Source organism: Lithobates pipiens, unplaced genomic scaffold, assembly GCF_037356315.1.
Source record: "Lithobates pipiens isolate NorthernLeopardFrog02 unplaced genomic scaffold, aLitPip1_a1.2 Scaffold_16, whole genome shotgun sequence".
In the NCBI taxonomy this organism is placed as follows: domain Eukaryota; kingdom Metazoa; phylum Chordata; class Amphibia; order Anura; family Ranidae; genus Lithobates; species Lithobates pipiens.
Genome location: NW_027507748.1, coordinates 138,868,735 through 138,883,060, shown reverse-complemented (window position 1 = coordinate 138,883,060; position 14,326 = coordinate 138,868,735). Strand labels below are relative to the sequence as shown.

General features: G+C 42.1%; 1 protein-coding gene across 1 annotated transcript in view; it reads right to left on the bottom strand.

Annotated features, from left to right (window-relative positions):
- COL26A1 (collagen type XXVI alpha 1 chain) overlaps positions 1–14,326 on the bottom strand; it is a 558,415-nt gene that overhangs the window by 81,372 nt on the left and 462,717 nt on the right. The window contains exon 4 of the mRNA XM_077480518.1: positions 232–293. Coding sequence (XP_077336644.1) covers positions 232–293 — 62 coding nt within the window. The remainder of the gene's footprint in view (positions 1–231; positions 294–14,326) is intronic.

Sequence of the window (14,326 nt, the reverse complement as noted above, 5' to 3'; positions counted from 1 at the left end):
TTCCTGCCAGCCCCACTTCTTCTACACTAGGAGGAGTCTTTATGCTAGATCTTCTATTAAATAAAGAAGGGAAATTGAAACCTCTTTAAAAACCACAACTTATGATTGGAACTAAAACCACAACTAACAGCAAAATATGTTGTTATTTTCAACTCACAGAAGTATCAGAAGGTGGACATTGATCCAACCAACATTACCAAATACTGAAATATCAAATTCATGTGGTCCTACCTTTGCTTCAAGATGGCTTATCCTTTCTGCTATTGCTGCCAGTCTTGTGCAATTCATACATTCTGTAAGTAGAACAAAAAAGATAAATAGAAATTATATTATTCAAACAAACGTATAAAACGAAAATGTCAGTGCTTACACTTTTCCATCTCCTCTCCCCCCAGCATTTTTGTGATAGGTCATAATTACTTATAACACGCTTCTCTGGGAACGTTTGGCCTGTCTAGCACTGCACATCCTTGCTCCCAAAATTTCCCAAATTCTGCATTGTTCTACCCACCCATGCATACTACAGTATCAATTCACTTTGATGGAAAGTCTTTGCAGGTTGTGAGTGGGCTTTCAATTGATGTTAATGGAGATTGCAGCAAACATTCACAGCCAGCACAATGCAGAATGTGGAGAATTTCAGGAGAATACAGGTGACATTGTGATGATCTCAGAGGAGGAGGTTGTTTTTAAGTATGTGGCAAACAAAGCAGAATAGAACAAAGCAAAATGTGCCATAGTACTGTAGAGTAGTTCGTAATCTATCTATTGATAAAATAGTGATTAAATGCACTCATAAAAATAATTGCTGGAGATGATGTTGTATGGTAAGAACATCCTGCCAAAGAAACCGTCCACCTGGGTGGTAACAAAATTGCCCAGGCTACATGCAGATGACTACTTAGTGCCAGAGTGAAAACACCAGCATCAAGCAGCTTTAGCCTGACAAAAGGGAGTGATATCTCTGAAACACTTTCCTGTACCCTGTGATTTCATTACCAGAAGCAGGCATGTACTGCCCATCAGGACTACCGGGAGTTTCCCGGTGGGCCGATGGCTCAGTGCCTGTACGCCAATATGTCTGCCCGTGCCATTCTGCCGACGTACATCGGCGTGCGCCGGTCGGGAAGTGGTTAAAGAAATATCTAGCCAGATCTCACAGTGGGGTTGTTTTACTAAAACTGAAGAGTGCAAAATCTGGTGCAGCTATGCATAGAAACCAATCAGCTTCTAACTTCAGCGTATTCAATTAAGCACAGACAATAAAAACCTGGAAGCGGGTTGGTTACTATGTGCAGCTGCAGAAGATTTTGCACTCTCCAGTTTTAGTAACTCAACCCTGTGTATGCTAAAGACTTCCCTTGAAGTCACGGGTGTTGTAGCCTTTCCAGGGGCAACAGTGTGACCTTGCCTATGCCACTGGTGCCAAGTGTCATCTAATTAAATGTGAATACATGCAAAATGGCTTTTTTTCACACAACACAGCAGGAGGATTTGATATCTGCATGCACCAGGGATTTTGATTGTTGTAGAAAATTCTTGCGATCCTTGCATTTTATGTTGACCTTTATATGGTTATATTTTCAAAATATTTTTAGAAAAACATGAACACTAATGAAAACCATTGCAGGCCTCCATCTAAAAATACTAGTTACTTGGCTGCTATGCTATGCTAAGCCCCTGACTTCACCATTTCTGAATCTAATGCCGCATACACACGGTCAGATTTTCCGACGGGAAATGTTGGATGTGAGCTTGTTGTCTGAAGGTCCAACCGCGTGTATGCCCCATCAAACATTTGCTGTCAGAATTTCCACCTACAAATGTTTGAGAGCAGGTTCTCAAATTTTCCGCCAACAAAACAAGTCCATCGCACAAAAGTTCACGCATGCTCTGAATCGAGCAGAAGCCTATTGAACTGGTTATTGAACTTTTCTCGGCTCGTCGTACGTCACCGCGTTCCCACGTTCGGAATTTTGGCCCAACATTTGTGTGACCGTGTGTATGCAAGACAAGTTTGAGCCAACATCCTTCCGAAAAAAATCCACGGCTTTGGTGGCAGAAAGTTCGATTGTGCGTACGTGGCTTTAGACCTGGAGCAAGTACGCAAATCACTAAAGTCATTATAAAGTCAGACATCCTAACCAGCATACAGTGGTGTGAAAAAATGTTTGCCCCCTTCCTCATTTCCTGTTCCTTTGCATGTTTGTCACACTTAAGTCTTTCGGAACATCAAACCAATTTAAACAATAGTCAAGGACAACACAAGTAAACACAAAATGCAATTTGTAAATGAAGGTGTTTATTATTAAAGGTGAAAAAAAATCCAAACCATCATGGCCCTGTGTGAAAAAGTGATTGCCCCCCTTATTAAAACATACTATAACTGTGGTTGTCCACACCTGAGTTCAATTTCTCTAGCCACACCCAGGCCTGATTATTGCCACACCTGTTCACAATCAAGGCATCACTTAAATAGGAGCTGCTTGACACAGTAAGGTCCACCAGAAGATCCTTAAAAGCTACACATCATGCCGAGACCCAAAGAAATTCAGGAACAATTGAGAAAGAAAGTAATTGAGATCTGAAACACTTAAGTGTGACAAACATGCAAAGGAACAGGAAATGAGGAAGGGGGCAAACACTTTTTCACACCACTGTAGATGTTCTTGGTTAGTGACTCAACACAGTTTGGGCAGCACAGTGCTGTAGTGGTTAGCACTCTCACCTAGCTGTAAAAAGGGGTCGCTGGTTTGAATCCCAACCACGACATTACCTGCCTGGAGTTTGCATGTTCTCCCTGTGCCTGCGTGGGTTTCCTCTGGGTACTCTAGTTTCCTCCAACACTCCAAAGACATGCTGGTAGGTTAATTGGCTTCTGTCCAAAATTGGCCCTAGTATATGAATGTGAGTTGGGGACCTTGGATTGTGGGCTCTTTGGGTGTGGGGACCAATGTGTATGTGGTACGCTGTGTAAATTGACAGCAATATAGGAGTTCCTTAAATATATAATAGAGGAGCATCTTGATGAGATACAATGTGCAGGGATAGGGACAATTGTGGACACTCAGGTTGAACTGGATGGACTGGTGTCTTTATTCAACCTTACTAACTATGTGACTCAAAGTACTATAGAGGTTCAGCGGTGTCTAGAGGTTTGCAGAATGAGGTCAACAGCGGTAGCCTCCAAGCTTCTCTCAGGAAAAGTTCAATTTTCTGAATTTGTGACACAAGCAGCCCATACACATCTAGAAACAGCAAAACTGTGCAGTAATTTAGAGCGATAAATCACAGATCAGCTTTCATTAACCAGAGTAAATTGCAAAAAGCTGTCTTGTGTTGGCAAACGTATTGCACACCACACAATTTTAATAAGCCTTTGTATGTAAACTTGAATAAAAATCGCACGCTTGCACCAAAGCATATGTTTCTATCCAGAATTTTAGAATGTACTTGATTTGTTTTTCAAATATTGGAGGAAAATGAACTCAGGAACAAGGTTGGCGTATAAACAATGGCGATTAACATCTGGAAATTGTATACCATACGTATTTGTTACCACATGAAACGATAACCTTGACGGCTTTCATATTGCACATGATGACTGGCTGAGAACAGACTGGGAGAATGTCTGACAGCAGCTATTCAGTGTGTTCTTCACATCCTATAAGATGAATGCTCTAGGATTTCCTGGGAGCATGGAGAATGTGTTCCAGTACCTTGTATACAATGTCTGAATAGTCCATCACCAAGTGACTTTCATGGAGAGTGAAACAAAATTGATGTTGTCGTTCACCACTTCACTTTCAATCAGTTAAAAAGTTTCTTGAATATTTCAACATCAAACAATTTACAATCTCCTAAACCAGAAAATACGTTTTTTTTTCTTTTTCTTTTCTTTTTTTTTTTTTTTTTACAGCTATGGCTCTGATTTACTAATATAAAGCATATTCTAAAATATGCATTTCATTGTTACAATTTTATGTTTAAAAAAAAAAATTTCAGTTCTTGTCTTGCATCCTTAAAAAACCTTAAAGTATTCCTGTAGCTAAGATACCAACACAGAGATAGAGCCACGGTGTAAAAATGATTACTATACTCACCTTTCCAGGGGGTGTGGTGGTAAACCTTCAAGAGCTACGGGCTAAGTGTCCATATTCTATTGGCAGGCCAGCCTGTAGGGCAAAGCCCTGGCACTGTTTTGGGGTTTTGTTTGCCCACAGCTTCCTGTCTCCTGTACATTCCTATTAGCTGGTGAGGCAGTCCGTAGGGATGGAACAATTGGAATGTGTGCTAGAAACTTATAGGCTGATGCAAGTATATGACTGCATCTCTCTGAACATGATTATTCTTCATTTTTTCATCCTGCTCCTCCTGAACTTACAGCTGCAAGTTCTTTTAGCATTACTATCATCCTATTGGGAATGCGCGCCTAGGACACATTTTTTGTTGGTTTTGTGATCACAGTTGTGACACACAGTTGTGCCTACCTGAGGTTCCTTGTGACACCGGCAGATTTTTTTTTTCAAAAACGGTGGTTATATGTCACAGCTGTGATAAATCAGAGCCATTGCTGTGAACTTCTGAGAACAGTTAGATGATAGCTAACATTACTGTGTTTTTTTAAGGTTCAGGTTTCATTGTTACCTTCTTGGTTTTACTAGCTAGGTTGCTAAACTGCAATAATCACAGAGGCTAAGTGGTTAGCACTTTTACCTGTCAACACTAGGGTTGTCAGTTTGAATCCCAACCATGGCAGTTCCTGCCCTGGAGTTTGCATGTTCTCTATGTGCCTGTGTGGGTTTCCTCCTCCTCCAAAGACTTTCTGGTAGGTTTATTGGCTCTAGTATGTGTAGGGATCTGAGTTAGGAACCTCAGATTGTAAGCTCCTTGAGGGCAGGGACTGGTGTGAATGTACAACATATATGTAATCTGCTGCATTAATTGATGGCACTATATGCTGTAAGTACCTTTAAAGGAGTTGTAAAGGGATTTTTTTTTTAAATAACAAACATGTTATACTTACCTCCACTGTGCAGCTCGTTTTGCACAGAGTGGCCCCGAACCTGGTCTTCTGGGGTCCCTCTGCAGCTGTCTCGGCTTCCCCCCGCAAGTACTTCTCACATTCATGCGAGCTCCCTCTCATGGTTAGAAGAACTTGCGGGCACGCTCCCGTGATACAGCCGGCGGCTATAGCAGCTCACTGTATCACTCGGCCCCACCCCCCGGTGCGCCACGTCATTGGATGTGATTGGCAGCAGTGCGAGCCAATGGCTGAACTGCTTTCAATCCATCCACTCTAGCCAATCAACGGCCAAGCTGAGTGGCGAAGAGGATGTCGGAGGCGAGTGTGGGACTTTCGAGGGGTCAGGTAAGTAAAATGGGGGGCTGGGGGGCGGCCCTGTCAGATGTTTTTTCACCTTAATGCATAGAATGCAGGTGAAAAAAATGTTTACCTTTACAGCCCCTTTAATAAACAAAAAATTGGAGTTAAAATTTTTCAGTCCTTGATGGCAGCATGTTTGTTTGAAGGCAGTCACTGAATAGGTAGTGAGGTCAGGGAAAATATGATAGGGCCTAAACCTGTAGCTTTGAAATCCACCAATGGCAGCTTTCAAATTTCTTGTATCCACCCTACCTTTTTTTTTTATTTATTCTTTTATCCATTTATACATTTTTAAGCAATTATATACTACAGAAATAAGGTAAAGGCGCCTTGAAAGGCCAGCAAACAATTTTTTTCTGCCCCTGCATGGACTCTTGCTGGGGATCTAAACCTGTCTCCAGGCCAGCTGGGAAATACAAGCCTGGCAGCATGTGCTGGATCTCCCTGGGGGCACCTCTCATTTAGATGTGCCAGCTACATCCAGATAAAATGTGCAGGCCTTTTCAATTGTCACGTCTTGATTAGGAGAGGAAAAACAAACAGGAGATTTAGCACAGCTTCTAAGTTATGTTGTGTCAGGCAGCGGCATGGCTGCTGTTGGGTTATGCACTACAGTACAATATATCTCATTTCCTTTTAAAACCTCCACTTAAATGTTGCTTGCTCAGTAACAAGTACAGCAGGCTGTTTAACTAACTGGTTATTTTAAAAGTGTAGGCACACAAGAATTCTGAGCTGTGTTATTCCAGATTTTCTGTCTGGCACACTATAAACACTTAAGACATACTGCTAACAAGATATTCTCCAGTGGTGCAGTCAATGGGAGATGAGTGTATGAGGACATATAATATGAAACCTGTCTTCATGCCAGCCTCTTACATGTGGATCTAGGAAACATGCCATGGAGTGATTAAAATAAACTTTTTTTCCCAACAATGTTTCAGTCATCTTTGCCAAGTACCAGGGAAACCCGTTTGGATGAAAAAATAAACTGAATCCTTTTAAAAGCTGCTTGTGCCACCAACAGACTTTAGCTCAGAGAGTTTGTGCGATTTGCAAACTTTATGCTGGTAAGTAGTACTGTTCATTGTGCTACCGCTGCAAACAAAGTTTCAAATTGTTTAACAACACTCATTTAAATGTTATTTTGTTTCTATCTCTGAATTTCCCACAGATAGTTAAATATCAGAAATGAAAGTGGTACTGAAAATGTTAATATATTGCAGCTTACCAATCTTTAGATTGCTGCATTTGTTTTCTTTTCTTGTCTTTTTTTCTTTTATTTCATCTGGTGATCCTGCCAGTTGCATACTCCCTGTTTTAAGGTCTCTGCATTCTGGATAAAATAGTAAAGCTGACACATTGGGACAGCAGCATTGTCAGTCTGTGGAGAGGGTAGTGTTAGACTGGCAAGGGGTAGGGAATGCATCTGATTCCTAGGATTCGCTGTCAGCTTTGACAGTCATTGGGCAAGTTCAGGCTCTTGCCCAGCTGAGCATAGTGTGCTGATGCCCACTGCCGCTCTTCTCCAGTTCATCCAAGGCACTTGTGTGTGACATCGTGCGGGATGGACAAGAGAGGAGGGCAGGCAGGGATCATCGCACCACTACAAGTAGATCTGCCACAGCAGCTTCTATTCTCCACTCTGCACCAGGAAACTGCTTATGTGCCCTCCTGACATAACTGGAATTTGCCCTCCTGACCACCTGTACTGTGCTCTTTTGAACCCCCTGTAATGCGCCCTCCTTACCCCTCTGTACTGTTCTCTTCAGACCTCTGTGTACCATGCCCTCCTGACCTCTGTGTATCATGTCCTTCTAACCCCCAGTATTGTGCCCTCCTGACCTCTCTGTGGTTTTGCGTTCTTGACCTCTGTGTACCAAGACCTCCTGTGCCCCTATACCATACTCTCCTGAAAGCCTCAACAGCATGCCCTCCTGATGCCCTTGAACCATGACCCATCTGTAGTGTGCCCACCTGGACTCTCTGTACTATGCCCTCTAGCCCCCCAGTACCATACTTTCCTGACCTCTCAGTACCGTGCTCTCCTGACCCCCCAGTACCTTGCCCTCCCAAATCCCCCATCAGTAACATGCCCTCCTAACCCCCCCCGGTACTATGCTCTCCCACATACCGTGCCCTCCTGACCCCCATGTACACTGTCCTGCAGATGCCCTGTCCTCTGCCCTACTGCTCCCTGTACACTGCTCTTCATACTACTTACCTTCATATACTTCCCTTCCTACTACTAACCTCTGTACACTGCTTTACCTACTACTGACCTTTGTACACTGCCTTACATCCTACTGACCTCTGTAAATTGCCCTAACTACTACTGACCCCTGGACACTGTCCTACCTACTACTGACCCCTTGGACACTGCCCTACTGCCCTATTGAGGCCAGCCAGGCCTGAAAATAATCAAGCAAATCAGCCTGCAGTTCCAGTGCTTCTTCTTTCATGATGGACGCCTATATCTGTGTTGTGGGACTGACCAATTTCCCTAGACCACAAATTGTGAATGAAAGTGAATGCCGAGTTTCTTTCTGAAGCTGATATTTAAGGTATGTTATATTTAAGTTTATATTTTAACATTGACATTGTTTTATTAGATTCTTCTAAGTTTTCTTCTAACTACTAGTTTGTCTGGCCAGCTTGGTCTGGTAAAGGAAATTGAAAAATTACAGATTTACCGGCCGGATCAGCAGGTAACAATAAAGGCAAAAAAATATAAAAAAAAGGAAACTAATGCAGCCACCATATCTAAGAACTGGTGATCTGCAATTTAAAGGAGAACTAAACGCTCATATTATTTACAGCCAAGGAAGCTGCTATCTTGGCCTCTGTTTGATCTTCAACTGCCATAACGCTGCTCATGTTTAGCTCTGACACCGGCCATTTGATGACTTAACAGTTTGGTTGTGCCCTCAACCAATGCGACAGTTACATTCACGTACCATGAATGTAACTATATTTTAAAACTGTTAAATAGACAGGCTTAGTTCCACTTTAATACATTTTTGCTTTTGGGTTTAATACCACTTTAATTGAATAGAAAAGTCCATCAAAATGTATTTCTACACAAGGATGGTTATCATTAATTGCACTTTCACTTGCAGAACATAAGTTTCTGAAAAAAAAGATATGTGATTTAATGGTGACATCCAACAGTTAATCTATCCTCTCCTTTGTTTGAAAACTCTAACTTTACAGTTGGACATGGAATTTTCATGTCTCAGAAAGACTTGAATTTTTACATGTTTGAGTCCAACTGTTGCATAAGAGCATGCACTGAGATGCACCTTCATAGCCAAATGACCCATTTCTGTTGCCTTTGGAAAATAAACAGCATATATGTATTAGTAGGCTGATTCATAATTAGCCACCGTTTTGGATTGGCCAAAATAAATTTCATGGTGTAGGCTTTTCCTAACCATATATTTTTAAAATACATAAACTTTATGTAATAACCCTGTTTTAAAGTTTGCATACAATATAATTTGCATTTTACTCTAGCAATTTTTATTATACAATCAACTTAATGTGATGGGTTACCTTTAAAATGAAAGGGCCAGATGAATTATTGGCTTTTAAACTGTTTCTTAATATTAGTGCTGAAAATATCTTGCTTTGTATTGATTGTCAAGTAAAAGTAAGTGTCAACAATAATCCCGAACATACAGATGCAGTTAGTATTGCTGTCAGAGTATCTCTTGGACTGACTGACAGCAAATTATAAAACGGTCAAAACATAATGCGATCCCATTCAGTTAGCATGCCATTTGTTTGGGGACCACACATGTGTTGATCCTGGGTGTATTGGCCAACATTACTGGCAAGATTATTTGAGTATGGCCATCTTACACCAGTTGTGAGTAATTTTACTCTTGAATGAGATGTTTTTGGCAAAATATGTTTCAGCAAGGCTCAGGGACTTGAATATAAATGATCACAAAGTTATAGAACCAGCTGTGATGATTATCTCCATAGAAACAGTAACAAGAAAGATAACATTTTAGTAAACATTTTTTATTGCTGTAAATCAGGGGTAGGCAACCTTTTGAGCGCAGTTTGCAGAATTTATTTTCAAGAACTTGAGTGTGCCGATATTATAACAAAAAATGTTGTAAACTACTTGAGTAATAGTGACTAATTAACATCCTGCACCCTCATGCCTTAGATCAGCCCAAATTCCTGTACCTCCATTCCTCAGATCAGCCCCAATTCCTGCACCTTCACACCTCAGATCATCGTACCCCCTGCAAATCTCCCCACCCACTGTACTACCCTGCGCATCTGCCCCACCTCTGTACTCCATTCTCTTCTGTCCCACTACTGTAACCCCCTGCACATCTGCTCCACTACTGTACCACCCTGCTCTTCTGCCCCACCTCTGTTCCCCCTGCTTTTCTGCCCCACCACTGTACCCCCTGCTCATCTGTCCCACCAATGTACCTCCTTTCTCTTCTTCCCCGCCACTGTACCCCTTGCACATCTGCCCCATCTCTGTAACCCCCTGCTCATCTGTCCCACTATGCACCTCCCTTTCATATCTGCCCCGACACTGAACCCCCCGCTTATCATTTCCACCACTGTAACCCCCTTATCATCTGGCCCAACACTGAACCCCCCTGCTCATCTGTACCACCACTGTAACCCCCTGCTCATCTGCCCTATCACTGTACTGGACTGTTCTCTTCTGTCTCACAGCTGAACCTCCTTCTCATCTCTCCTACCACTGTACATCCTGCACTTCTGCCCAACCACTGTACCCCCCTGAACATCTGCCCCACCACTGTACCCCATTTGTCTGCCCCACCACTGTAACTTCTGCACATCTGTCTCACCTCTGTATCCCCCTGCTCTTCTGCTCCACCTCTATACCCCCCTGCTCTTCTGCCCCACCAATGTAACCTCATGCAGATCTGTCCCATCAATGTACCTCCTTCTCCTCTGCTCTGTCACTCTACCCCCCTGCATAACTGCCCCACCTCTGTACCCCCCTGCTCTTCTGCCCCACCAGTATAACCCTCTTCTCATCTGTACCACCACTATAACCCCCTTCTCATCTGGTCCATCACTGAACCCACCCCCGCTCCTCTGTCCTACCACTGTAACCACCTTGCTCTTCTCCCACCGCTGAACCCCCTTCTCATCTCTTCCACCACTGCACCCCTTGCACATCTTCCCCACCATTGTACCCTGCTGCTTTTCTGTTCCGCTGCTGTACCCTCTTCTCATCTAAGATATGCGCCATATGCAAAGTGGTGCAAGGAAGCAGAGATGAGATACATCTACCTGTCCTGGCACACTCCTGCTGATCCACCTCTTGCATCCAGCCCGTGTGCTTGTATATGATATCACATACAAGCATCTGGAATGGATGCACAATGATAAACTCAGGTCAGGGGCATTTTCTGAAAGCAGTGGCCTGTATGCAAGATCTAGCCACCGCAGCTGAGAAAAAGTGTGGTGCCGAGCATTTTCATTGCGCTGAATACTGGCTGTGGCTTAAAGGGACACAGAGTGCAGGGGTTCAGTAGTAAGTGACGCAAGGTTCAGGGGTCAGGTGTAAGTGACGCAGAGTTCAGAGGTTGGAAGTAGGTGATGTAGAGGTTGGTAGTAGTACATGATGCAGAGCTGAGGGGTCAGTAGTAAATGACACATACACACAAACACACATTATATACATATATATATATATATATATATATATATATATATAGATAGATAGATATATGTATATAATGTGTCCTAAATAAATCCTAAGGGCACCAATAACTGAAAAAATAAATACATTATAAATTACAGGATATGTGCAATATCTACACAATAAGCTGTGCCCATGCTGTAGAGTCTCGTACACATGATTGGATTTTCGTCAGGGAATTGTGTGATGGCAGACTGTTTGCCTAAAATCCGACCATTAGAACGCAACATCAGATAATTATTGTCCAACTTTCGGCCAACAAATGTTGGTTAGCAGGCTAGTACATTTTCGACAGACAACGGTCTGTTGTCAGATTTTTGTATCATGTGTACACAAGTCCTTTACACAAAAGTTCAAAGTACAAACACACTTGCTTGGAATCAATGCTCACCAAACATGACATTAGCAGAAGGTGCCCAAAGGGTGGCGCTCAAGAGCTGAAATTATTATTAATTATTTCCAAATTAGTGGATGGAATTGCTCATACGTATTATTAATAGCAGGGAAAGGTCCACTTTGGAATTTGTGTAAAATACTACAATTTTTAGCATGCACTTCGCAAGCATACTTTGCCTGCTACAGAAGAGGATATATACTTTATATTTATGTATTACTATTTATTATAGACTGCATAATTAGTCCTCATTTTCATTATTTTCAAATGAATCACAGAGTAAAAAAGATAAGCAAGCCAGTCCAGATTTCAGTTTATAGCTTTTTTTCTATACTTAAAGTGTGGCTATAGGTGTATACAGTAGATAACATTGGTCAGTTACAGATCTATCCAGGGTTGTATCATTAGGCACTTGTGGGTAAGTGTCTAGGGCAGCAGTGAAAGGAGGTAAACACCAAGACTGAAATGTATAAACTGTGATAAAGTTTTACTTTAATTCCTCATCTGTTCAATTTCTAAATTTGGCATGATAAGCAGTAAGGACAATGTTAAGAAGGGTTAAAAGGCTCCACAGAAAACCATAAAATGTTCTCTTGTTTGATGGTCTGTATAGTAAAAAAAGTAGTTATGCATATAAAGCACAATGCTGCCTCCAATAGTACATTCTAGCAGTAGTTTTTATTAAACCAATTACATGGCACGATGGTTAATGCTTGAGTGTATAGGGTATTGTAATTCGGGTATACCTAGAGCCACATAATGTATAAATATGGCCCTAAAGTTATCTGTCCTATTAAATGATAAACACAAAGACCTATCACAATCTTCTCCCTGACTTAGCTGAGGACACAGTGCATACCTTACAATTGTTATTTCTTTTTCAGCACAAAGAAGAAAACATTCAGAATTAGGTTACACATAGATGTGCAATTAGATGTTCTTTTGATGCTTGTAAACTCTGATAGTATCTTTGGTGTTTACTGATATATCACACTTAAGTTTAAGACTCAGATGAAACTGAGGGGTAAAAATAATGGGGAACTTACAAAATGGAAATATCATAAGGCGTTAATGTGGCCGGAAAATCACTCAATTTGTATCATCTACATCAGGGGTGGCCAACCAGTGGCCCGGGGGCCACATGTGGCCCGCATAGCCCTCTGATGTGGCCCGCGACCTCCTGGTCTGGAATGGCGGGTTAGCAAGCCCAGATCGCAGCTTGCTGACCCATCATACTACAGCATCAGTGTTGTGAATGAAGCTGGTGTTAGAGGACGAAAGTGACTGCAGAGCAGAGCCCCATAAGCTGATGCTTCCTGTACAGCGCCGGCTTTTGCCACAGGCAGAGTCTATGGCACAGTTCAGTTAACCCACAGGATAGACACAGGTGCACAACGCTGCACCCGTGGTGTAAGTAAACCACAGCACATCAGTGTGAAAGCAGTTTAGGCCCTTTTCACACGATCGCCCCTAACCAATCGGACCCTCAATTCACCTCTACAGAGTGGCAGATGAAAACAGACTTTTGTCCATTTATGCCCGCCTGTCTCCAATCCGATCCTAAAAATCAGATAAAAAAAATAGAAGGTAATTCGTCCCCTTCCATCTGGGTGGATCGGATCAGAGGGCGTATAGAGTAGCCATGAACTGTCATCCACGTGCTCCACTCATTGTGGCCCACGACTGGTTACCAAGTTGCTTAAGTTGCTCTCGCTCTTAAAAAGGTTGGGCACCCCTGATCTACATGATCTGATTGTTGTTAGCTTAAAATATGATGCATGATTTGTTTTGATTGGGCCTTCCATGCATCGCTTTAACTGGCTTGGTGGGATTTGATCAATTATCTAACATTAAACGGTATGCTCAATTGATAGCAATTTATCCTATACTCTAATAACTCAAAGCGAATAAGATAAGTGATCATCTGATTTTATTGCAAAAGAAGGATTGGGCATGAGACTTGTCATTAAGATTTCTATGTTGTGCCTCACTTAGAAAAGTGATGATTTGATGGCTATAGAGGTAACATATTAGACCTTCTGCTTTGTAGCTGTTTTGTCACCCATGCTTGCTTCCATGATTCTCATAGAGCCTCTCCCATCCTTCAGAACTCCCAATCTCTCCAGCTATCTCCTACTCTGTCCACCTTTAGACAATCCCTGAAAATGTATCTTTTCAGGGAAGTCTGCCCTAAAAAATACCTAAAAATTTAACTTTTACCTTCTACATCATCTCATCACCCCTCTTTTAGATTATAAGCTGATTTGAGCAGGGTTCTCCTAACTCTCTTGTCTTGCAATGTATTGTAACAGTACAGTCTATCTTTGTACGGTAAAGTGCTGTGCAAACTGTTGGCACTACATAAATCATGTATAATAAATGCCACCATCAGAGGGAAGCCAAATTAACATAATGTCAACATCACGTTCAAGTCACTGAAGTTCTCCAACTTTGGCCACATCCTCAAGTATATGTAATGCCGCGTACACACGACCAAACTTTCCGGCAGAATAGGTCCGACGGACTTTCGACAGAGTTATGCTGGACTTTTGAACGAACGGACTTGCCCACAAAAGTCCTTTCCAAAGTCTGTTTGTTTTTAACGTGATGACGTACGAGAAGACTAGAAAAGGAAGTTCAATAGCCAGTAGCCAATAGCTGCCCTTGCTTCATATTTTGTCCGTCGGACCAGCATACAGACAAACGGTTTTCCCAATAGGAATTGAGTACATCGGACAGATTTGAAACATGTTCTATTTCTAGGTCCGTTGGAATTTAAAAAAAAAAACAATCGGACTATCCCACATACGATTGAACTATCTGATGGAATGATTCC